The 27,164-nt window shown below is 39.4% G+C and overlaps 1 protein-coding gene across 2 annotated transcripts in view; it reads left to right on the forward strand.

Moving 5' to 3' along the window:
- The window catches only part of prkar2aa (protein kinase, cAMP-dependent, regulatory, type II, alpha A), a 57,052-nt gene that overhangs the window by 15,780 nt on the left and 14,108 nt on the right, over positions 1-27,164 (forward strand). For both annotated transcript variants that reach the window (XM_044209896.1, XM_044209897.1), the window contains exon 3: positions 24,269-24,304. In XM_044209896.1, coding sequence (XP_044065831.1) covers positions 24,269-24,304 — 36 coding nt within the window. The remainder of the gene's footprint in view (positions 1-24,268; positions 24,305-27,164) is intronic.

A 27,164-nucleotide genomic window follows, 5' to 3' on the forward strand; every position in this document is an offset into this window, starting at 1 on the left:
TATCCCAGCCTCATACATGGGGAAAAAATACAGGTAAACGCCACTTTCTGACCTGGGTGTTTCTCTTTTTAGCTACCTAGCTAATGTCAGTCTGCTTGTCATAAAAATAAAACCGAAGTGCATCGCTTTTCTCTCTCATCGCACAAGCGCTTCACTCCAGCGCCCTGCCAGCGTTTCTCTGCCAGAAAAAAAACACTAGGCTATTCACGCATTCACGAGAAAAGGCATATATTAAAAGATATGAATCAATATGGAATAATTCAAATGAAGATGGATTTGAATTTATTTATTTATTTATTTTGTTAAACCCAGCCCTAGTTTCAAACCAGTTTTAGTAAATGAACACAGCCCAAAGAAATGATGTAAATTTGTTAACCTCCTACTCAGTCATCTAGATTAAAGAGGATGTGTTGCGTGAATTTACAGGCCATTACATTTATGGAAACCATGAGCACCAAAGTATAATTCATTCAGATTTACTGGCATGGTAAACAAGAGAGACAAAAAAAGTGTTGCTTGTCCATTATTTATATATTTCTTTTAACGTTAGTCTGTAAGGGTCCACCGATCAAAAGGGGTTTTCATTAATTCATTAATCCAAGTTGAATAAACTACGGTAACCTTCGGCTTTCATCCTTTCAGGTGGGCTACCGGTGAAGTTTTACGGTATTTTCAAACGGGGGTTTTTTAGAGTGCAAATGACTCTCTGTGGCCGAGTTGGATTGTGAACTCTTTGCCATCATTACCACACAGTTGTTGTTGAATTATTCGCTTGTTTCAGCTTGACCTACATGTCATTATCAGTCCATGAAAGTGACGATGTGTGACTCCTGTCCGTCATGCAGTGCATTGAACTTGCGAGGCAGACAGCAGTGGTAGTGCTGCTTTTTTCTACAGTCGAATATAATTTTTCACAATCGAATTTCTGATTATTATTTTTTTTTATTCGATTATGTGATCGAAATATAGAATATTTGTTGACAGTCCTAATGTGATGGTGAAATCAGACTCAATGGCCGTGGACCCAATCTGACCCCTGTTCCTCTCTGTACAGAGAGAGAGAGAGAGAGAGAGAGAGGAGGGAGTGGAAAAACAGAGGGACATTTATGGGTGGGGGATGAGGGAGATGGGAGGGCGCACAAAGGGTCACAGTGTAAGATGTTCTTTTGGAGAGAGATGGTGCAAGAATTCTTTTAGCTAATCTTAAAATCCAGTATCTTAAAACTGGATATCAGCATATTGGCTATTACCAAATTAAACTTTTGTTGACAAGACCTGTCTTAGTATAAATTCCGATACAAAAGAGGCTTTTTGTAGTATTTTTACAACAAAAAACAAACAACAAAAAAATGCAAATTCCACAATTGGGCCAGATAGCAGCCATAAAACTAACATTGGGGTGAAATAATACTGTTGCAATACTGGTACTGGAAGTATGCCCATGTATTTATGCTTCTCTCAGGAGAGAAGTGGAAATACAGAGGGGTAGAAGAGAGAAGGGCATGGGATAGGAACAAAGTTAGGGAGAGAGATGAAGAGAGAATGAAAGAAGAATCACAAAACAGAATAAGACTGAAGAAGTGGATGAGCTGGGCTGAAAGTAGTTAAATTACAGAGGATGTGGGAATCAGTCCTCCAGCTATCAATGTTGTGACTGGCTCCACATTTGGCTCAGAGGGCTGTAACAGGGACTTCTGCAGAGAGCTAAGGAATGACTGAAGATCCTTAAAAGCAAACAGATGTTTTTGTTCACACTATCCTGTTTTACAAATGGCATCGTTTGTAATCAAAGTAAATTCAGTTGTGATTTCATGTCCGCCAGCCACAACAATATTCTAGTATTAACCCAATTAGGACGATACTTTAGCCCAAGAAATATTCTGTGTTTGAGGTTTCACAGCATTTTGTCACACATTCAGCAGTCTAACTGTTTTACAATGTATGCCAAAGATGTCCCCTTGCGAAAACACATCACTCTATATATCGTCCATTGTTTTGTCATTTACAAGCGATCTTTGTCACTGTTTAATTCTCTACAAACATGCTTCCTGTGTGGCCATTTTCCAAGTGCTATGGCTTTCCTTGGGCCAACCATCTTTGAGCTCTATCTCCCAGTTGAATCTTCTCATGTACAATGCTTTTGCATAATTTGCATGAAGGGTAAACATAGTAGAAAAATTATGTTGACATAGGGTGGAAGCTGAATACTGGAAGGAAACTGAGATGTTGTAATGTAATGGGGAGATGGTGGTCTCATTCACCAGGCTATGTTTATGAGCATGAATAAGAATGCAATGGTTCTATAAGAAAACCATGGTATACAGCTTACAAATAGGCCTATTTAGAATAAGATCAGTAGTTGGATCATTGCAGGCAATTCAAATATAGTCAGTGATCGGATTAAAAAATGTATCAGCCCCATATCCTGCTCTATCAGGCCACCAGATCTTTTTAAATTAAACAATAGTTTGTTACTCAACATGGTCACCATGAGAGTAGATAAACTTACCACTCACAGTTCTTGTTTGTCAGCGTTTCCCAACCTAGCAATGTGAGATAAGAGTGAATTGGCCAAGGTTTTGGGACTAGTGGGTTACCTAGCATTCTTGTTATCATTTTCTACAAGAAAAGCTTGTGAAAACAGGTCACAGTAACACCTTCAATTCGTCCTCCATTGTGGGGTTGGTTGCATGGGTCTTAACCATGGTCAGAGTGACAGAATGACAAAACACGTTATGATTTTGTCTCTCTTTTGTCACACTCTTGTACATTCCTTCATTTTAAATTATTATTATTTTTTTTTTTTTCAAATTCAGCCTTCAGACACATTTATATCTCTACCATTCCAAGGCACTGGGCGACCACATCTTTGTTTTTCATCTGTCAGTCTGTCGTTATTATTCAGCCATCACTCTCTCATCCTGTTTCCTCTGAACCTACTCTCTCGTTCTCTCAATCCTCCTGTCTCCCTTGCTCTGCATTTGTTGGTCTCGATGTACAGGCCGAATCTCATTAGACAAGATGGCTTAGAGAGAGAAGGGGTGACCGTCTTTGGCACGGTAAGAAAGAGAGAATTGGCTGGGGGGGGGGTAGAGGTAGAGAAAGAAGGATAAACATGAATGAGAGAGAAACTAGTGGGTTTGAGCCACTAAATACCAGCCAAATGCAGTTCATTTTTGACTTTGGCTGCTGGGTTTGTCTACCCTTTCAGCCACAGGTTCTTGATATTGCTTAGAGGTATTCCAAAAAAGAAGGTACAAAAATGTTGTCAATGTGTGTGCAATATGTGGAAATGTGCGTCTCATACTATTGGGGGAATGCTGATTAATTTGTTGTTCTTTTTGACCTTATCAGTTCAGAGTAACCTTAAACCAAGGTGATAAATGAACTTTGGTATTCACCTGTGACTGTGTTGAGTGAACAAAAGAGTTTCCCAGCCTCCAGCTAGTATGAGCTTTAGAAAAGGGATGATGGTTGGTTTCCTGCCAAATTGGCTGTTAGAGCAGACAAAGACCAGCATGTCACTGGTGGTAGGATCGCACCCGGCCTCAGACATCATTCTGACTGGTCAACTAAACAATCGAGTGCACACGTGAAAATGGGATATAATTTATCAATTCTGCACCGTTGCTGTAAAGTGGGTCAGAAATCTACTTGCCCAAAGTCAATTTTTACTTGCCTCTATACAAATAGTTTTATTTATTAGCAGTTAACAAATAACAACAAAAACTAAAGTTAATTGTCATGTTTAATCTTTATAAATAAATTAAATGAATCAGAACAAGGACACAGTGTGTCATAAATGTAAAGCAACAAACATTATTGCATATCGAAAATGGTATGACAATTCACCCTCCTTTTTCCTAGAGATGGACTCCTTAACTGTGAGTGAGTGATAAATTATCTAAAAAAAACTTTGTCTTTAGCCGCCATTTTCTTGTGAGTAGGCATGGGTATCATTAGGATTTTATTGATACTACTATTCTTATCGATGCTCTTATCAGTGCGGTTCTTTATAAATGCCCATCGGTTCTTTTTCATTACTAAATAATTACTACTTTTTTAAAAAATATTTAAAAAAAAGAATAAATTCAGAACAGGATTAGAATTTAATATTTTGAATATAATTAAATGTATGTAGCAGTAACAGTCTTTACTACAGCAAAGTCACTACATAAAGTCAATATCTCACTGGAAACAAATCTAAAATGTCAGTAAAATGTATCATATTGCTGACATCAGAATACTGAGTGATGTCTGTGTTCTTAATTCTTTCTCAACATCAGTTAGTATCAGTCCTGTCCTGTGTCCTCCTCTCTGCTGCTGTGATTCACTGCAGGTAAGTTACCGCTGATAGAGGGAGGAGGTGCTGGTTTGTCTCAGATAAGTTTACAAGAATTTGCCAAATTTTTAAGATTCGTGGCAAACTAAGCTAAACAGTTAGACTACATACAGACAGCTTCGTTTTAGCTTGTTGGTAACAGTTTGCTATTAGCCGAGCTAGCTCGCTGTGCTTGTGTAAACATGAGAGACTGCAGACAGAGCAGATTTAAAATATCGCTTTCTACATGTTCATGCTTGTTGAACATGTATATTGATAAAGTATTGCTTTTTTACTCGTGGAGGTTTTATTGCATGTACTTACAGTAACGAGTAATCTCCACCGCGGCCTCTCTGATCTGTTCTCTCCATGTGCGGGTGTGTGTGCGGAGGAGCTCAGCCCGACACAGACAGCAGGAGAGGCTGCAGCGAGCGTGATGATACTACGGTTGCGGGGCCGTTTAAGTACCCATCCCTACTCGCAAGTGCCCCATCGGGATGTGCAACTCTCAACAGAGATATCTACTTCCATCATCAGCTTCGGAAAAATACATGTAATTCTTTTTTACCACCTGCCCAATCGGGCAAGTGTGTTGCTAGATTTACTTGCCCGACGTGGCATTTTACTTTCCTGGGCAATGGGCAATCCTTAGTGTTGAGCCCTGCTAGTACATATGGTTTAGGTCATATGGCTGCTAGGTCATATGGCTGCTAATATTATAAAGAGTGTGCTCTAGACCTGCTCTATAGGAAAAGTGCAATATGAGAACTTCTGTTATGAATTGGCGTGATATAAAATTTAACTGAATTGAATGGCAGATCATATTGAACCACAATCTGTACATGATTCTGGATCTGCACCAAAAACTAATTACTTGTTGTTTGGCCTACAATATGGCCTATTTTTCCAACAAATGTTATTGAAATGTGTTACTAGGTTAGAGATATCTTGCTAATACACACAGACAAAAAACACAACCTCCTTGTTGGGGGCAATGAGAGGTTCCACTTCTTCTCATTTGATTGATGTATAATGTGGGCTGTGATTGGGCTAGACATAGCAGAGAAAACTGTCTTTTCTTTCTGTAACAGTTAATGATGGATCCCAAAACCACCAGCTGTTTTCACTATTTACTAGCCAGTGAAGAGGCTAAATAAACTAACTTTTAAAAAAATATTAATTTGGGGGGCATTTTACTTTGTAGATTGCTGGTTTAACATATTACCCTAAACTGGCACAGCCATGGTCACCATAGAAATCACTGACATTGAAACTGTTCTCAGCCAATCGCTGCTTGAAGTGACTGTGATAGGCAGTGGCCTTGCTTAATCATGATTCAGATAAAGAAAGTCAAGGGAGGGTCACTAGTAGTTCACAGCCCTCCGCTCTTTAACAAGTATCTTTATCAGTATATTTGCATAGCCTTGATATAACAGACTTTCATATCGCTGTCTTTGTATTGCAGTTCTGATAATGTGTGTTTGTGTAACCCTCTTATTAGTTATCTGCTTAAAGGGCAGCTGCAATGTTTACTGTCCGTCAGTGAGGAACAAAGTTGTCATTGAGAGAGAGAGAGAGAGAGCGAGCTCAAAACAGCAAGGGAGGAAGAGCACAAACTGTCACTTTTTTGCCCCTACTGTTTAGGTTGTATATTGTATAAACCACTTTTCTACCTCTACTAGTCTGTGTTACTTTAAACCTAATTAGCATGATATACACCTGTTCACCAGACTCAAATACCTGGTCAAGTGTTACTGTTTTGTCTTTTTATGGCGTACATTCTTAGTTTCCAGCAAGTAGCACCAACGAGCTCAAAGTTAAATCGTATTGCATTTAATGACCTAATTCTAAACATAGTCTTGAGAATGTGGAGGTTTGAAGTTCTTTTGTGACTGTAAATGGTCATGTAATGGGAGACCAGATTGGCCTTGTTTACGTTACACCCCAGTGGTTTGATGAGAGCATGTTGCGCTCTCCTACTGGTCGCTAATGTTATTCTGCAGTACGTTTTACCACCACACAGGACTTCTGGCTGATATTGTGCTGTACTTGTGTGTTAATGCAATTCAGTTTCTAGCCTGCACGTTTTGTAAACTTTTTTACCCTGGGAACCAAAATAAATAAATTGAGCATCATTCTAGGGATATGAAAACATATTGCTGGGTCTAAAGCATCAGGGCTCCACATGTCAAGTACAGATGTTGGGTCCTGAGTCACTGTTATTATTAATCTCTTTCAGCTTGTCTTTGCCATACACAGGATTTGCCACATCCCAGGTTACTGAGATAATACTGGTCCATGTAATGTCTTAAACTGTGTGTCGGCACCCCAAAATATTTACCGACCCATCTCTTGTGGGTGGGTTCCCCTTATGGTAAAAGAGGCAATATGTTTTAATGAAACAAGCTCCTGGGGGTAGAGATAAATTATTTGTTGTGTCTGACACTGTAAATGTTGCAGAAAACCTACAACATTTAGATATTCTTAAACTTAAACTCTTAAACTTAAGGTCAGAAAATTGATGCCTTTCACCCACATTCTGCAATGTCACATTCTACAGGTGACAGGTAAGATTCCTCAGGTTCTGCAGGTTTATAATCATACTAATGAGTCACTGATAACATGGTGTTACACATACTAGGCTCACATAGCAATGCTTAATCAGTTTTGGGGTATTTTCACAGTTTAAAAGTATAGCCTCATATTTAGAATGTGACTTTTATTGTACATATGCTTCAGCACTTGGCATAAGTTCACATTACACTGTGCACCAGCAATAATCATTGATGACCAGTGCCTGCAAGTTCTCTTCACAAATGTGTCTCTTCCAAACTACTTACTGCTACCCCCCGAGAAAAGAAGTCTGGGAAAAGCAACTCATAAACAATCTGCAGTCAGCTGCTGCTGTTGCACAGCGCATCAGTTCTGAACAAATGCCTTGTTGCTCTCTTTCAGAAATTATAGTATACAAGAATTTTCTGAGCGCTGGTACACAGTTTTGTGGTTTTTCATAAGTCATAATTACATGTTAGTGATTGTAAATTATTATTTTATGTTTCATTTATTATGGTTATCACTGGCATCTAAACTGGACATCAAGCACACAGTCTGCAATTCTACATTGCTGCAGTATTTTTTTTCCATAAGCCTGTTTTATCAGAAGAAGATGAAATGCTATAGTCTTTCAGTACTCTTCTGAACAGACAGTAAGATCTGTAGTCATCAATGAACTGTGACCTTACTTGATTCACTCTTAGAGCGATATGTCCTCTGTAGGAAAGTGGAACAGTCAGGTCAGAAAATAACGGGGTAAGTAACCTCTAGTGAATTGACATTGAAAGCTGTTTAGTCTTGCTTCCATGCAGCATATCTTGTCTCTATGCCCTGTCTTATTTGTTTGATCCAGTGTCCAGAAATTGAAAAGTAGCAAACTTATGGTATTTGTAAAACATCATGGTATTTGCAAAACAGTCACTTCTGCTACTTTCACTGCAACTACTGCTGGTCTGTTTAACTAAATGGGGAAAGCATAGTATTAACACTACCAGAGTCATGGGGGGGGGGACTGTTTGAATATTGCGATAACGGAGACTCATATAAACACCTTAATCAGATTATGTTATTCGCAAAGGGCGTAATCAAAGTAAGCTTAACTTATTCAACAAAACTGAGTTACTTGTCTACCTTTTGAGTTAACCATGGTATGTATACTGCTTAGTCAGATTTGTGTGTGTGAGTGTTGGGCCGCACAGTAAATCATGTACTAAGTGGTGTGTTAAGAAAGGTTTGGCACTAGGGACACAAGCAAACATAAGTAGTACAGGCTTTGTTGTTCTGTAAATTCATCAGTTGAGGATAAATACCAGAAAAGTCGATTGAGTTTCCTTCCCTTAGTTTAGTAAAAAACAAAATCCTTTAAGCTACTACGTCATCCTCTTTACATTAAAACTCCATTAAGTGATATTGTTTAACATAAAAGAAAAAAAAATGACTCACTGTTATGTGCATGGGTTGCTAATACCCTTAGTAGTAGACTACTAGTGTAGTGTAGAATCGACACCCCAATTACAGCTCTATGCAGCTTAGGTACACAAACAAAACTGCGATTTCCATGTTTTTCTGTGTAACTAGGTAGCAATTAACACATTAGCCAGAGCAAATGAGTAAGGTTAAGCCCTGCAAGTTCATTTTGGAGTGTATCAGCTCCCTAGTTGTCAAAAACTACCTAGCAACACATGTATCTATTGATGGATTATTGGGGAAGTTGGGTTACTGCAGATGCTTTGATCATAGTATTACTTTTATGTGGTAATTGGCAATTGATCATAATTTCTAATTTCTGATGTTGATATTGCCCTCTGCTTGTGACATGTTGAAGCATAGACAGTGATAAACAGGAATGGTCAAGTCAAGCTTAAAGAGGTTAAGCGGCATCAGCAAACCTGGAGATGCTGGGAAAGGGTTAACACCAATGCAGATAGCAGGACATGGCTACTTCCTTTTAAGGCCTTAAGTCTTCTGGAGAGTGTAATTGGGGGTGGGGGGAGATACTGGGAAAGAGAGAGTCCATATGGGGCAAGGGGAGAGAGAATGTGTGAGAGAGAACAAGGGACAGTTTTTGTGGGAGGGAAATTGACAGAGTAAGTCAAAGTCAAATTTATTTATAAGCATGTTTAAAAATAACAGATGTTGACCAAAGTGCTGCACAAATTAAATGAAACAGGCTGTGGACAAAATATATGAAACTATAACACAAAAAATATATTTAAAACATGAAATAGAGTATATATAAAAACAACACAAATAGAATCCAAAATGCAAAAACTCTGATTTAAAAGCCAAAGAATAAAAATGGGTTTTCAAATGAGTTTTAAAAGTGTCCACTGTAGGTAAGGTCCTGATGTGGAGGGGTAGGCTGTTTCAGAATAGGCCCAGTGCTTTAATCTGGAGCTTGGGACAACCAGAAGTATCTGGTCTGCAGACCTCAGTGATCTTGAGGGAGTGTGCAAAGACAAAAGATAAGTGATAAGCCATTTAACTACTTAAAAAACAAATAATAAGATCATAAAGTCAATTCTAAAACGAACTGGAAGCCAATGCAGAGAGGCCAAACTGGGCGTGATGTGATCACGCTTATGTGTGGCTGTTAAGAGCCGGGCAGCAATGTTTTGGATCAGCTGTAGGTGAGAACGCAGACTGGCTGACACCTGAGTAAAGACTATTGCAATAATCAAGCTGAGACAAGATAAAGGTGTGAATCACCTTCTCAAGGTCAGTGATGGAGGGAAAGGGCTTAATCTTAGCAAGAACCCCGAGCTGAAAAAAGCTGGCTCTGACAACTGCGTTTATTTGTTTATCAAATGTGAAAGTGTTGTCAAAAATCAAGTTTTTTGCATAAGATTTACTGTGGGGACCCAGAGGGCCAAGGTTGTAACTAAGGGTGGTGAGGAGGTCAGGACTGCCAAACATCATAAAGTTTTCTGTTCATTTCCATTTAGAAAATGTTGTGCCATCCAGGTTTTAACATCATTCAGGCAGTCCATTAAAGACTTGAGGGGGGTTGTGTTGTTACGTTTCAGTGGTAGATAAATCTTAGTCGTCTGTGTAACGGTGGAATGAGATACCATATTTTTTTTAAAAGATAGAACCCAAATGAAGCATGTAAAGGGAAAAGAGGACTGGAGCAAGGATGGAACCCTGGGAAACCCCACAGCTGAGGGGGGTTGATGAGGATGAAAGCTCACCCAATTTAACTGAGAAGCTTCTGTCAGTTAAATATGATTTAAAGCATTTAAGGGCAGTTCCTTTTAATGCTAACACATTGCTCCAGCTGAGAGATGAGGATGCCATGATCCATAGTATCAAATGCTACGCTCCCCAGAGTCAGTTATTAATAAAATCATTAAGAACATTTTAAAAGTGCTGATTCAGTGCTTTAAAACTAGACTGAAATACTTCAGTAATACCGTTATCATCTAAAATGTTCTGGAGCTGCACGAGAACAATTGGAAATAAAGGCAATTTAGAAAATGCTCTAAAGTTAGAGAGAACTGTGGGATCCATGTTTGGCCTTTTAATAAGAGGCTGTACCACAGCATGCTTAAAATCAGCAGGAACAAACCCAGAGAAAAGACAGCTGTTCATAATAGATAATACACTTGGCCCAACAGTATAAAAACACATCCTTGAGAAGCCGAGAGGGAACAATTTCCAGGGAGCAAGATGTGGGCTTCAAATGACCAACCACTTTAGCCAGACAAGAAAAAGAAACAGGGTCAAAGTAGTCAAAACCAGCTGAACATATGAGGGGGCACATGGGTCATAGGCAGAGGGTGTGATTTGTGACCTTATACCAGATAGATTCAGAGGTTGCTCAAAAAGCCAAGCAGTAGCAGGGGGATTAATGGGAGTTAGTTAATGGAAAAGGTAAAAAGAGTGAGAAGGGAGTTACATGGTTGGAAATAGGGACTGAAACAGAAGAGCGTGAGAATAATGGTGGAAGCTTGATGACATAGGAAGAGGGAGGTATAGGCTGTGAGAGAAGAGAAGGAATGAGACAGGCTTAACCAGAGAACAGAACAATGCGCTAAGGTTACGGTAAACAAGAAAGCAAACACAAAACTGAACAAAAAAAAAGAAAGGGACAAATGAAGAGGGAGGTGCTGCAAGAGCAACATGAAGAGAAGGAGTAAGAGAAAAATGTGGAAGTGTTTTAGTGTAGGAAGAACATTGATGGGAAAAAGGCAGCATGATGGAGGAGAGGAAATGCCAGAACAGACTGGGTGAAAAAATAGTTTTTTGTGAAAACTATTATTTGAGTAATCGAAGGAACCCCTGCTATACATCTGTCACAGAGGAAACCCCAAGTGTGTATCTAGGTGTATGTTTTGTGGTCTTGCCCTTATCTCTGTTTGTTTACAACATCTGTGTAATAAATTCAACATTCAAAAGTTCTCACTACCATAAATCAGAGCTGAATTGTAGAACTGTAGATTGGTACAGCAATTTTGCTAATTTACTGTAACTCATGTATGTTCTCCTCATGTTTATATTCCATATATCATGCCTGCCTTCTGCTTACAGGTTCAGCCATATGTGTCTGCGTGTGTGTGTGTGTGTGTCACGGCGAATTAAAGTAATTTAAGTGATAGTACATGACAGGGAGTGTAAGGTAAAACCTAATAACATGTTAATCTGTTCTACTACTTCACACTACCAGTTCATCCTGTTAGCTGTCTATAAAACAGAAAAGAATGTCATTATGGGAGACATACTGTACTTTATTGTCAAAGGTATAAAAGCTGTTTCTCCTGGACACAAGTTTGTAGTTGTAAAATATCGGCAATATCTGTCAAAAAGCATCTATGCTGATCACAGTGCCTGATCATATCTAGCTACAGTTTTGTCTTTGTCTAAAGGCCATGCAGATCACTCAATTCTTCCCAGAGGTGCATGTTAGAACTTGGTTCATTCATCAGGAATTTATTTATAGTACACCACCACCTTTAACCATTTTTGCCTCTGTGCTCCTGAAATGTTGTTTCTTTAAATAAATCAAATATCAGAGCAGCCCTGATTTATGATTTATTGGTTGATTTATTTCTCATCATACATACAGAACCTTTTGCTCATTTTGCTTTCTTATGTAGTCCTCCAGCTAACAAAACAACCCAGGATTTAAAGTATTTATATATTTATAAAGTATTTTGAAAAGTATTTTTTGTTAGTGTGGGCTTTGAAGAGCTAATGCAAAGCCAATCAGCTCTACAACATTTTGATATGGAGTTGTCAACCAACTACTCAGTATAACCACAGTCCTTCAAGGAGCTCCACTGAACTTAGTGACTTGCTCTAAGCTGTCTCAAAGGTAGTTGCCATAATGTTCGCTGTTTGAAATAGTAAGAATAAGGTCAGAAGCTTGCTCTCTCTAACCTCTATTCTACTCCCACCCACATTACAATATATTATTTCTTAACAGTCTACTCCAATGATATGTCATCTATTTTCCCAGCTGACTCTCATATGATACAAAGCTGCTGGCGTGATACAGCCAGTACTAATGACACACATTAACTCCCTGTAATTATGATAAAGGAGAATTCCACCACAAAACATGATCCTATTGATGTTATCCAAAATACAGTTGTGATATCCAGTTTTTGAGTTTGTGCCCAATCCATTTGGCAAGGTCCCAATTTGCTGGAGGCAATAATTGACATGTTGTTTCACACTCATAATTTGGCTCTGGTATGACGCACCACAGCCAGCACATATGATACGTCAGTAGCTCTGTTACCTGCTATCTCCTTCCTCTCTCTGGATACCAGCTACATCAGAGTGTTCAATATCTCTATCTTTATAGTGGTTAAGTAGTGGTTAATTTGTCCGCCTCAGAATCACTAATCACTAATGACTACAGATCCAGAAACCATAGGAAGAAGTTTACGTGATGGCTCCAGAACTGATTTGTCAGGGTGATTTCCTATGCATTGTAATGCATTTATAGTAAGCTTCGACAATGGAAGCAATTTTATTTTCAAGACACTGGGTGAGTTTTTGCAAATTGGAAACAAATTATATCTAAATGATACCTAAACTAATTCTTTCACATCAAATCTGAGTGAAAATCAGATTCATCCGATCTGCTCTTTTTAAAAAAAAATATAAGTACATTTCAGTGATAATTAGCTCAAGCTGAAAATGATGAGCTGTATAACAATGCAATCTCTAACACCAACTTTTAGAGGTACATTTCCATTCCAAAAGATGTATTTACTTCAGTAAAATATGTCACTATTAGTTAAATAATGTGATCATTTTTGGAATACTAAAATGTCCACACTGTCCATATTGCCCACCCCCAAATTCAGTTATAAAAATACATGTAAAATCTGTTTGGTGGTGGACAGTCTCTTTTAAAGAAAGCAATAATAGATTGTGGTGTTATTGTGTGTGTATTTGTGTATCTCCTCTGCTTTTTATTATGTCTCTCTACATACACTGCAAGTTCGCAGCTTGCATATGCAATTGTGTGCAAATTTATATAACTTACATAGTGCAGACTATATGCGTTTTTGATTAGATTAGCCTGGTATTGTAGTGTAAGCTGTAGAGCCTTGAGTTAATGCTGCTTAGGTCAGCACTTAAACATGCAATGACTGCTGACATATAGAGCCAGACTACATATCTTCTCTGGGGAGGAGGACATGCAGGGTTAGATTTATGTTTGTTCCTCTCTGTATGGGTCTTGGGGAGAGATGAAACAGGGCAGAAAGAGGAAAAAAATGATGAGAGAGACTTGGAAAGATATATTGATATCAGATAATGATGAAAAAGCAAGCAAAGGCTCAAAGTTGGGAGAAGGTAAGGTACTGATCAGATTGCTGGCAATGCAAGCTCTTGGAGAGGGCCAGAAAGTGATGCCACAACTGCTAATTTCAACAATCATATATAATATATAAGCTGTTTTGAGGGGAAATGATTATCTTATTTTTGTTTATGTTTATTTCACAGTCAGCCACTGTTTAATATAGTAGAGGAAACACTGCTACAAAATCCTCTCTCCTCTGCATGAACAAGCTGCACGTGTGCATTTTGAACATGGATTTTTATGTATACGTGGGTGTGCAGTAGGAGACTGGAGCTGATGATGTGCTTTATTGAGTCTGCTTTCAAGCTTGCCAATTGTTGTGTGTCTCCCACCTTGTGTGTGTGTCTGTACAGCATGAGGTTTCACATGTATGCATGTACTGTATGTATGTGTTTAGCGCTGCCTGCCTTAATGTGTGCCCAAGTGCATGATTAAGCCACTGTGTGTGTGTGCATATGCGTAAGTTTGTGTGAGTGCATGCCAGCAGATACTGACAGTGACGTTTGAGGCTGCAAGCTCTGGAGGAGAGGCAACACGTGAGGGAAGCTCCCTGCTCCACATCTGACCCTGCCATTATCAATCAGGCCTTGAGAGGAGGAGAGAGAGAGGGGAAGAGGCATGCACAGAGAGGGGAGAGAAAGGAGATGGAGAGACAGAGTGGGAGGATAGAACAGGAAGAACAGATGGTTGGGGCTGTTGTTGAGGCAGAGAAATGTGGTGGAAAATGGGAAGATACTGTAGGTGAGGGGAGAGACAGGGGAATAGAGGGAGGAAGAGTGAGAGATAAGCGCAATGAGATAACTACTGTTATGAATTGGCGCTATATAAATAAAATTGAATTGAATAAGCGTGACTGTGTTAATGTAACTTTATTAATCATTTAGTCTTTAAAATGTTAAAAATGACATGCCAAAATACAAGTTAAAGGAATGTCTGTAAATTGATCGCTTTATCCCAAAGAACTCCCAACGTATTCATTAATTTTACTAATATGAAATGGAGACAATCAAAGCTTTACATTCGTAAAAGTGTAACCAGCAAGTTTTTTTTTTTTTTCTTGATAAATGACTAAAATGGATTGGATGGTTGGAATAGATTGTCGTTCAACCTGTTGAATAATCATTTAATTATTTAAAACTAAGTTATTGTTATATTTGCAATGAAACAAAGTCATGCTACCTAGACTAACTGAAACTAAAAGTCAATTTTCACAGGTATAAAATTAAGAATTGGTATTTGATTTTTGCAGGTAGTGCTTAATTGCATGCACAAACCTTCTTTCTCAGATTTCTCAGTAAATCAAAGTTGTCACAGGCCCTGGACTGTGTCTGAGAATCAGGGAAAGATGGAAGAAAAATAAATGACTGGAAAAACTTGTCAGCTGCCCCCTGATGCTCGAACTGGACACAAAATGGTCATTTAGGTGACAGAAAAGCTGCTGCTGAAGCGGTGGAAAAGTGCCTCCACTCCTCACAGGCTTGTGTTTATGATATTTGCTGATATTTAGATCATCCATGTGTAGGCAGGCAGGCACCATTCATAGTCTACATGACTATTTTCAGTGATGGGCTGAAAAACTGCTAACAGCACACCCCAAACATGATCCAGCCCTTGTCACTATTTTATTCTGCCAAATTCATTCTGTCGAATAGATTAAAGGCTCCAAATGGAGGTTGACTCGCTGCCAAAGTGGCTAATGTAATGGACAGACTTGTCCTTTTAAAAGCCAAAATTTTTAGTTTTAGTTTTACTGTTTCTATTCCAGGAAGCAGAGTGGTAAGAGAGAAACCAGGAGGTGTGAGCATCAACAGGTGGGCGGACAAATAACAGACCTGTCCAAACTTAGTTTATGTCGCCTATTTTCCTTTAACTCTCCCACTTGAAAGCCAGCTGCTGCTTCCGCAGTTTAGGTTGGGGTTCATTTAATCCTTACTTACCGTGTTGCCAAATCTATCTTCAGTCATGTGTTTTTCTTCGTCTGTTTCCCTCTGTCTCATCCAAATTACCAGTCTAACCACTCTGTAGTCATTTTGTTAAAGCAAATAGCAAAATGTAAAATATTGAAATTTGAAGTGTCTGAGGCCAGGTCTGAGTGGCCACATTCATGCCTTAGTCTCCCCTCCAGCTAACTGGCTGATGTATTGACGGGTTGAGCAGGCAGACAGTCACACACTGAGAATGGCTGTAAGAGAAATCAATGGAAAACACCAGGCAGGGATGGATGAATTGCTCCCTTTTTTCCCCTTATTCACTTATTCACTCAGTGGGCTTCATTTCTCTCTCTCTCTCTCTCTCTCTCTCTCTCTCTCTCTGCCTCAATGATTATCTCTCTCTCTTCCTTTGTGAATGTTTCTCTACATGTTTTCTGAATCACCAGTTATCACATGCTGTAGTCATCCTCTTATCCTTGTATCCGGTGTCTGACTGTTTTTCCGCCTCTTTATGATATATACACACAACAAATCTCTAGCTAGTTTGCTTTCTGTCCATTTGGCTTTTTATATATCAATAGGCATATGTACAGTAGCTTACTACTCATCACTACCATCTTATTGGCATTTCCTATCATGTGTTTTTTTCTCTCCTCTTTTTTGTCTATTTCTTTTTTCACATCGCAATAGATCTCTCTCTGTCACCTCTTCCGGTCTGTCTTTTTGTTTCTTCCCCTCTGGTTCTCCCTCTGTCCTTCCCTCTCTCTTTTTCTCTCCCCCTCTATCTCTCTCTTGTCTCCATCTGTTAATGCTGTTATGGCAGTGAGTGGGTATAGTGGTGTATAGGGAGGGATGGAGAGAGATAATAAGAGAACGTGGGGGGGGGGGGGGATCAACCACTTGGATACAGGAGAAGGGGGGTGGATGGCTGCCGAGAAGGGGGAGGAGGGAGGGTGAAGGGGTTAGAGTTGTTATGGTGATGAGATCTTCTTTGTGTTAGGTTGCCAAGGCAACTTCAGGCATACACTTCATATGGCCACCCCCCACCCCCCACCACATGACTGTAGGGAGAGCACTTCACACATTGCACACTCAGACTTAGGCACCCACACATCGAAACACAAAAAAGCCTCGCACGCACACGCTTTTTTATTATGTCCACCTGCTCTTGACAGACAAAACTGCATTTTATGTGACAACTGGAGACAATACATGATTCATTTTCAAATCGACCAAAACACCAGAACTGAACCCATGCTGATCAAGCTAGTTTATTTCTGCTTTTGGTTTAAAATGCCCCCCAAAACAACTCACACAAGGAAAACAAACTCAGTAGTGTTTATCCTATTTTTGTGTCTTTTATTAATTTCCCCATAAATATGTGACTAATGTGTTCAGGTAATACACTAGTTGTATAATATGTGCTTAGGTAGAGTTTGAGAGCTACTAAGGTAACATGAACCTTGACTCTAAACAGAGAAAATATGAAACCAAAGCAAGAATAGCATCACAGCCATTGTAAACTTCAACTGTAATGTAGGGTACATAACAATATATAAAGAATATAAAAAAGAAGAGCAAGACAACAAATACCAACAATGGTAGAAAAGTGTACAAACAAAGCAAAATATTGACTAGAACCAAGTATAACAAATAGCAGTTAGAATTGTTTCCCTGAAACATGACAAATCAGTGTTACCATGCATGACCTGCTTTATTTGGGTCTATGTGTAGATTTTCGATTCTGTGTGTGTATGCATTCGTGTTGGTTATTGCGCCTCTTTTCTGCGGTACCTGCAGCGATCTGACCTGTTCGTGAGTTTGACTTGGATCAAAACAAATCATTTTAAGCAGGTTGGAATGTGTCCACCTGGTAGGTGATTATGTTGCAGATAATAGAGTTCTGGAGGGGAGGGGGATTGTGTTGAAGGAAACAAGAATGGAGTGGAAGTGGAATTAAGGGAGGTAAAAATGAGGTAGCTGAAGTGATAATTCTCATTATTTTCCCAGGTGTTATCATTATTTCTGTGAATTAACCTCTTTAAACGACCTGGTGGTGTTACATGTTTCATTCCATTTATCACCAATTGTGTATTTTCATACCTTTCAGGCAGCCATTGTTTTCTGCTAATATCATTGATGTGTGAAAAATCTAGTTTCCGCTTAGATAGGTAATTAATCACACTGAACAGCATGTTGCCTTTCCTCAGGCCCCCATTTTCTTTGAGAGATGACAGGAACTGGGGGGAGAGAGATTTGGAATGACATGCAACAAAGGCGCAAGACATTTAGAGTGTGGTTTAAACTAGCTTACCCCTTTTTTCTTTCATTATTTTTTCTGTCCATACTCTTATTTCTCTTTTTATATGTACAGGGACAGGGAGGTCAAATATCAGGGTCAGGTCCAGAGCTGTAAGTGACGGAGGCTCTGGTTGAATGTCATTTGCATTGCCATGAAAATGTGAAAATACAATGTAATTTACCAGAGACAATAGTCATAATCTTGGCACCACACAGCCCGGCTGGGCATTAGCATAGAGTAAAACAAGACACATGGGAGGAAAGCAGTGTAAAAATAGCTGATTTGATTGTTATTTGGGAAGAAGCCTCAGTTCAGTCTAAATTCAAGGACATAAACTGTCATTGGTCATTAGAAATAAAAGCAGGGGTTTTGTAATTGTTCAAGTCATTGCTTTGACATCGTTGTTCCTTCATAGGGTCATTGCATATTGGTTACATCCTTACATAAGTAAACAACACAACATCACCCAAGAAAATCCAGTATGAGTAGTGTTTTGTAGCTGAGCATGAGGGCCTGCAGTGTAGTGTGATGGTAGTTTCCTGCCAAAGGGTTTAGTAGAGTAACCAACCTTACTATGCACCAGCAGGCTAGTATCTGTTAACTACTGCTATTTAGATGTTGACTTTCATCTTGGTAATAAACTGGTTAAGACATTAAATTTGAAATTGTATCAGGCCATACACCACAGTCTCTGTTTTGTATCTGTCATCTTGTTAAAATGCCAACTCTAAAACAGCCAACTCTAAAGGATGGTAAATGGACCCTACTTATATAGCACCATTGTAGTCTTTTCCGACTACTCAAAGCGCTTAAACTACATATGACATTCACCAACGTTCATACACTGATGGCAGGTGCCATTAGTTCAAAGAAAGTAACTCATTCACACACACTCACACACCGAAGGCACAGCCCTCGGGAGCAATGTGGAGTTCAGTGTCTTGCCCGAGGACACTTTGACATTTGGGCTGGGGGAAGCTGGGATCAAAACGCCGACCCGCTCTACCACTAAGCCACAGTCGCCAAGTACCGATCTATGTCTTGAGGTTAAGGAGATAAAGTAAGAAACCAGTCTCAGGTGCGAAAGAGAAGATGGAGGAAGGGAGAGGTGTCATGAAGCTTTGGGAGCAATACGGGGGAAGAAGATCTGTTCCTTTGAGACAGCTGAGTGGACAAGGTATACAATAAATGACAGAGAGGGAGCTACAGAAACCGAGAATAGTGTTGAACTCATGGGAGTGTATTATTACTACTTACACCGTATTCCTTTTGTAGAAAGAGGGTTGGAATTTACACATTTATGAAAAGTAGAAGCTGAGATCCTCTATATGCACAAGAAGAATCACACTGATGGAGAATTAAATCTAAATGTGTTTTTTTTTTATGTTTTAGTGGCTTGTGGTGTTGTCCAAGTCAACTATGCATTTTACGGTCTTCGCTATGAACAGACAATAATATTTTGGTATTTTTGAGAACAGTCGCATTGTGGTCGTAATAGCTACAAGGATTTCTGGTAGCACTGCAACAATGTTAGCTATATCCTGCAAGTATTTAGATGGGGTTTAAGTAAAAAGAGATAAAGGGAGACAAAGACTCGCAGATCAAATTGACTCCGTTGCCACTCATTTCCTACTCCATTTTGATTGTGGGTGGTAGGTGTAGGTTTGCCGGTCTTGTTGGCAGGCAACCAACCAGAGGAGAATGCTTTCCATCCTCAAAAATCAATTGAGTAGTTAAAAGTGAAGATCTCAAAGTTCTGCCCTAAGACATGGCCTACAGATGCATAGTTACAGACATGCAGATAAATGGACTGGTCTGAATGAAAATATCTAGAAAGAGAGCAGAGTTTTTGTGAGTTGAGACAAGAGTCAAGCAAAATGAAGAAGAAACTAATATGTAAGCAGTGTACTTTTTCATTACTCGCGACGGACCGGTTAGCTTAAATATGTTGTCTACCTGCTACTTGTACATTTTACCTCCATAAATTATTATTTTTTCTCTCTGAATATTTAAGAATCTAAGAATTTTGTGTCCATTTGGTACCTATAGCTTATTTTATGTGTTGAGTTGGGTACATCTTACTTTAAAATTAGCTCACTCACTTACACAGTGGGACAAGTTTATTTCAAGATGCAACTCATCAGATGCAAATGTCATATCCCAGCCTCATGAGGGGGAAGACCCACAACTTTTTATTTCCTGAATACAATGATCGAATTATTAGTGCCTTCCAGCATTAAGTGCCAACTTGTGACAAACATCAAGCAGTGAAAGGCACTACATTGACTTTGAACCTTTTTGTATTTTTTTTCAATTTAGTTATACATTCTGTATCTGTAAAATAGCATGGGTTGCATGAGTTGGTATTGCTGAGTCAGGAGGATACAGTACGTTAAGAATAATCAGAATGAGAAATACTTTGTTTTCCCTCGGGGATCAATAAAGTATTTCTGATTCTGATTATTCTTAACGTACTGTATCCTCCTGACTCAGCAGCTAACCAATATCTATTGGCTATCTGATTCAACAATCTTCAAAACTGTGCTTAGACGATTAAATAAATATCAGTATACAAATATGGCCAGAGTGGCCATTAGATACCAACACATTATGTTAACATGCAACAGGTGATGTTTAATCATATAATTTGTAAATGAAAAATGATGCACTCAAGTTTTATGCTATTGTTAATTAATTTACAGTTTAAAGTGTCTCTTGTATCTGTACTCGTAAGACATTTGTCCCTGTCCCAAATATTGGTTTTGTGTCAGTCTCATATTGACTGTAATTCACTGAACTTCCAGCACTTGCGGCACCCAGTGCTGACGGGATTAGAATGGATCCTCTTCCTGTTTCAACTAATGTTCACTGACATTAATCATCCAGTTTTCTGAGAAACCGAGAGATTACATGCCACTGCCTTGTGAAGAACCAGTCTAACAGGCTGCCATTTAGGAGCTTGTTTAATAGTGCAATGGTTTTGCTTTATTTTGATTGCTTAATGGTCAGAATGTACCGTGGCCTGGAAGGACATTCATTAACTGCCAAGGACAGGTTAAGCTGGTGTTTGGCACTTTTCAGGTTGTAACTCATTTGGCAGTTGTCGTGTTGTAAATTCTGACCCTGTGTTTAAACAACATTAAAGCCCAATATGTGGGCAGGCAGAATGAGAGTTCAGTTAGACAAAACAGATGCCAAACGCTGAATGTGTGGTATGTATGTGAGTTAACACATGCATACAAATAGTCACTCTTGTGTGTTCTACATTTTTCTACATGTGCTGTAAAAAACAAAATTCCTCTAAACCAGTTACTAGACTGTTCTAGGTAATTCCCTAAAAAGAGAGACAAACTTTTTTTCTTTTCTTGCAGATGCCACAAATGTCAGCGCATCAGTAGTTGAGGCCATCCTGTTGCTTGATCTGTTGAGTGATAGTAGGAGTGATCTCCATGTAGAGTAGTGTTAAACCCTGTCTATCACCCCAGGTGACCAGGGGAAAGTGGTGTGTATGTGTGAGTTTCCCCCAGGCTCCCATCTTCACAGTCTAGATCTAATGGGCTCTGTCAGGATGGTAATAAGGTAGCAATGGACACACACTGTGTGTGTATGTGTATGGCAGCAGTGAGCCATGTCCATGCTGGCTAGTAACATCCCAGTGTTAGAAAGCAGGTGTTTAAGACCCCTGTTACACACATTCAAAAGGTCAGGATGTCCCTATAAGACACACACAAATGCTGCACAAGGCCAGAATCCATACACACAGAATACAGACATACACTGTGTTGACTGTGCAACCATATACTCAAGCATGTTTGCATGCACACACATACACAGCCCTTTTGTTTCTCCCTTATGCACACAGTTCGATCTCTCTTGGCTTGCCACTTATAAGCCCTGATGCAAATTCATATTCTGCAGTGTTCTTCCAGGCTGCCTCCACTCTGATGAATACTGTCTAGTGTCAAGTGCACAGCGCTGAAGTCATGACCAGAAATTAAACTCGATTACAGCTGCTGTTTAGACATTTCCAGGAAGCATCCTCTACCTTGCACAGGAGGTTTTTCCTGTGTTTGGTTTGATGTTGTTACAAACATTGGTTATAGCTGGGTTCTGTATCATTATCTAGCGAAATGCTGCATGAAAATGTTTTATTACAGAATGAGAGCTCCACTATTAAAAATAAATAAATAAATAATAATTCTGAAACGTGAAATGATTGCTGACATAAACATTAAAGCCATTCTACTCTATTACTTTGAATTGATATTAAACATATTTACAGTGTGTGCCTTTACAGACATAGAACCTCACACCCTCAGTGTTTTTACTAGCAAACTACCCTTGTAAATCAGCCAAGATGAGCAAGAGCCCCCTCACCCCAGGGTCTCTGCCTGGAATCAGGTCTGTGGAAAGCTTGCAGGCAAGAGGCTGGTCTCTTGGCCTGTACTTATGGGGCTCAGTTGGGCAAAGCCGGAAAAAACAGTGGGGCTGCGGCCATGTGAGCATTACACCAGCGAAAGGAAGTGGTTGCTCTGCATTAGCCTGGATAAGCATCAGAAAATGGATTGATGGAACTAGACTTTTTAACAGCATAGGACTTGTTACCACTAACCTAAAGAATAAAAATGCTTATACCAAGAAACATTTGTTTACATTGGGTGCTGGTATTCTTTACCTTTTAATACTTGTTGTGTTATGGTTAGGAGTTGATTTAGGTTAGGCTGTTAATCAGCTTAATATCCTGATTACAAACATCACTGTATACATGGAATATTCTGTAGATTTCCATAGAACCGTTACTCTCATAATAGGATAATAAATTTATTTATTTTTTTATTTAGGCTATATGCTATTCTTTCCTGGCTAATATCAGCGTCTCTCACCAGTTATATTTGTATCTCACATAATCAGTGTATGAGCTCTTTTGGCCTAGTGGGCCAACACTTAAATAGATTAGTATCTCAATAATATGTGAGTATTAATGGGAATATAAACACATTTGTTGGCACAATGTTTGCGTTCTTGTCTTTTTTTTTTTTAGGAAGCATATTTATTAAAGGGTCCTGCCTAGATGCAAGAGCATGCAGCAGGGCTCTGTAATGACTGGCTTTACAGAGAGGCATCATGCATTTGATGATTTTTTATTTTATTTTTTTTTAGTTTATGAATGTAATTGTAATACTAGTAATCTCTCTGGCAGCGATCTACAAGGGGGTCAGAGATCGGGGTCAGCTACTCAACAGCTCTCCTGGTTCCCTGTTTTTCTAAAGGAGACACTTCAGTTGGGCAGGAATCCTAGAATGCTGAATTTAAAAGCAGAGAGACATCAGATGTGCTATCCTGGTGGCTCAGGAATGTTAACAGTGTCCCAACAGCATCTGTACATCCAAACAGTGCATTGCAACATCTTGAGGCTGTCCGCCCTGGCACAGACAAGTCTGCTTGTCAAGTCCAAATGTAAACAAACCTCGTCCATTTGTAATGAACACAGAAAATAGGAAAACTGACACTGGCATCAAAAATAAAGATACCTGTCAATATTTTGGGCAAGAAATGTGTTTCTGGTTCAGAAAGCCTAATGGATTATATGTAATGGGAGCTGTTAGGACATGGTGTAATGAAGCAGATTTGATACCAATAACTGTCATTACCCTTTCATCCTTTTTCTCTCCTAATACATTATTCCATATAAATATTTTACTTGTAAACATGTAACTGAGGGCTCTTATTAAGGTTTTTGTCAACCCACTCATATCAGTCTGGATTCAGGCAATTATTGCTGCTGAGTGTGATTATTGCTGTGGAGTTTGATCATGTTTTGTTTTATTAGTTTTCAATTTGCAGTCATGAAAAAATTATGCTGCCATTTGTTAGAGGGAAAGTGTATGTGTGTGTCTGATGATAATGCTGGAGGCTGTAGCTACTGCTCACAGTAGCCTTCATGTGTATAAAGAAAATACTCCCCCCTCCCCCCCCCTTCCAATTCTCAATTCATCTCTTAGCTCATGTCATCTTTCCTCGTTATGCTCTGTCTCTCTCCGTTTTCTTCACGTCCACCTATATCTTTGAGTGTGTCCTACTTTTTATCTCTTCACCTCTTGTTGCCTTTATCTGTTTGACTGTCTTTAGCTTTCTCTCCAATGTTGACTGTCACTCTGACTCACTGTCTGCCTTTTTTGTTCCTTTTCTAAATTCCCTTCTTTCACTTCAATTATTATGAACACCGGCTGTTCAGAGAAGATAATGGAAATGAGGATTTTAAAGCAATCACAAAATCGTATTAAATGTCATGTAAAACAATGTTAATTTCACCTCTCTCTCTCTCTCTCCCTCTCTCCCCACAGCTCCTCCACCCAGCAGATTCAACAGGAGAGTGTCAGGTAAGATGTTTGTGTGTATATACATGTGTTGGACGTCATGTCCCTTAAGTATAATCCACACCAGGGACAACATTGCACACATCACCAACTAAGTGTCTTACCCGCAGCTTGTGCGCGCGTTATTGTGTGTGTCATGCATGTTGAGTCCAAGTCGTAGACTTACTGATTTGTGTCTGTCTCTGTCGTTGATGTCAAACACTGTTCAGGCAGTGTTTTCATAATGAGTGTATTTGCGTATGTCACGCATGGAAAACAGTGTTAAGAAGCATCACTGCGGTGTGTTTTGGGTTTTGTGTGTCTGCGTTCTCTCTGCTTCTGTGGTGGCGTCTGTAGTCTTGTGTGTACGGTGCTCTTGTTTTCTCACGCTTCTTTGTACCCGTCTAGTGTTTACATATGAGTAATTTAATGTCGTCAGCCGTCACAGAGAGCTGCACTTTGATTAGGCTCTGGGTGTGTCAGCTGATGTTTATCTTTACTGCTGCCCTACTGTCACTGCTGACCCTGCTGTCTATACCCCAGCGCCATAAAGGTTTGTAGTATGTGGTGTTCATTTGTGCAAGTTGTCAACTTTGTTGTACTATTTTGTAGTTGTAACATCCAGTTGCTTGTTGTTATGATGTGGTAAAGAAAGTTGAAGTTTGAAGTTTCTTTGTGATAAACATGTTACATGGTACAAGTAGACCTTCTTTGTAGTGGTAATGTTATAAAACATAATGACCCTTTTTGAGCCCTGAAGAGAAAATTAGGATAACTAGTGAAATACGCAGGACAAGATGTCACAATGACACACTTTCAGTGTAGAACAAGTTCTGTATATTATATAATCTTTATATAATCTTTTTTAATAATTGTTGACACTGTCAGAGAGGTGTTCAGTTTGTGGCGCTACTGTACTGGATTGCATTATATTCTAAGGCGTTTCAAACCTTTTTGCTAATCCATCGTAAATGAGGTGGGCAAATAATATAACCCTCCTTTTAATATACTGCATAACACCACCACTAACTAAAGCTTAAAAAAATACCACAATTGAATTACATACAACCGATTTAAAACAGTATTCTAAACAAAAACTTTTAAAGAGTGACTTAACACCAGGCTGAAAAGTTTCAAGCCTCTTTCACCTCTGACCAGAGCCAGCTTCACTGATGGGTGTGGTTGGGTGTTGTTAAAAGTGTGCTTTGTTGCACCTGTAATTGCACCCAACAGTGACGTCACAGGGTCCTGGAGTACACCTGTGCATCACTGCAGCAAAGTGAGAGGTTAAACCTCTGGCTGTCATCAAAAACAAGATTTTTAACAATGACTTAACAAAGACCAAACTGTCCTAACAAACTGAACACAAAGGGGAACATACAGTATATAATGGCTGATGAGACCAGTTTCTTTGTTTCTTTTTTTATGTCTGTTGATTTGGTATTTTAGTTAAACAGTAAGCACTATACAAATTTATATAAAATATTACAAAAACAGAACAGAATTTACATACATAGGCACACAGTACATATACAGTATAAATGAAGGGATAACACAACAAACACTACCAACTGAACTACGAATAACACAATGCAGTGTAACAGTATATATCATTTATCAATTAACCAAAACAAAAGCACCAACAAACTAGCTGCCCTTCTTCCAGGTGCGCATCTTTTGCTCCAGCCATAGACTGTATAAAACATGGATGTAGTCTCTGTGAAGTCATCCATAGGTTTCTGAAGAACCATTGTGAAGCTCAGTGTGGTGGACATGTTTTGCTCCAGCCAAAAACTGTATATACATGGACGTAGTCTCCGTGACGTCACCCATAGGTTTCTGAAGAGCCATTGTAAAGCTCTGTGCAGTGGCCCATGGCTGTCGTCGTCTTGGCAGTGCCTGACTCCCGGCTAATCCAAAAATGGGTAAAGAGGTGGAGCATGGGTGGAGCTGAGGCAGGCCGAATGAAGCCTGGTTGCTGCGGCTAGCCACCTGTGACAGCACCCACCTGTCACTCAAATGCTCTTACTTAGGCATAACTTTAAGCCTTAATATAATTTAAACAGGTGAATTATATAAACATTCACCCCCTGTACAGTTGTCATGAAAGGGGACATTTGCTATAGAGACCAAAACAGTTTTTTGTACCAGGCTGTTAACATGTTTATTTCTGCTGTAAAGTTGGGCATTTTAACATGGGGGTCTATGGGGATTGACTCACTTTTGGAGCCAGCCTCAAGTGGCCATTCAAGGAACTGCAGTTTTTGGCACTTCCGTGTTGGCTTCATGATTCAGCCCCAGAGGTTGCCGCTTGGCTCCAGCCCATGGATGTATTATCTGGATACCAGACCCAAAGGCGCTTATTCAGTCCAATAAGAATTGCTCGCCTGGCACATATGTCAAAAAAGTGTCTAGCTTCCGGGTTTACATACAGGGGTATGCGGCCCACTGAATATGCGCAGTAGTGTTTCTCCCGCTGGCCCCGCCCACGAGTTCCTGCTCGGCCCATCATTACATTATAATGATGTCACAGATTTTTAAAACACTTTTCTTGGCTCGAGGAAAGTTTTACAAATATAAAAGCTCCATGGATCAAAAATTCATTATAGAAAGAGTCATAATTGACCATGATTATAGCTGGAGGTGTCCTGTCAACAGTTTTACAGATGTCTCTTTTATAATGGTGGTCTATGGGGAAAATGCTTTTTTGGCTGCAATACAGTGAATGGCCACTGGGCAAAACTAGAAGCAAGGCTGAGCGGCAGTGCTGTATCCAGGTCTTATTATACATCTATGCTCCAGCCAGACAAGATGTCAGCAGCACCCTCAGCTCTGGTAACTCAAGAAAAATAAATTAGAACAACTTAAGTTAAACTTACCTAAA

Source organism: Siniperca chuatsi, linkage group LG10 (assembly GCF_020085105.1).
Source record: "Siniperca chuatsi isolate FFG_IHB_CAS linkage group LG10, ASM2008510v1, whole genome shotgun sequence".
Lineage (NCBI taxonomy): Eukaryota > Metazoa > Chordata > Actinopteri > Centrarchiformes > Sinipercidae > Siniperca > Siniperca chuatsi.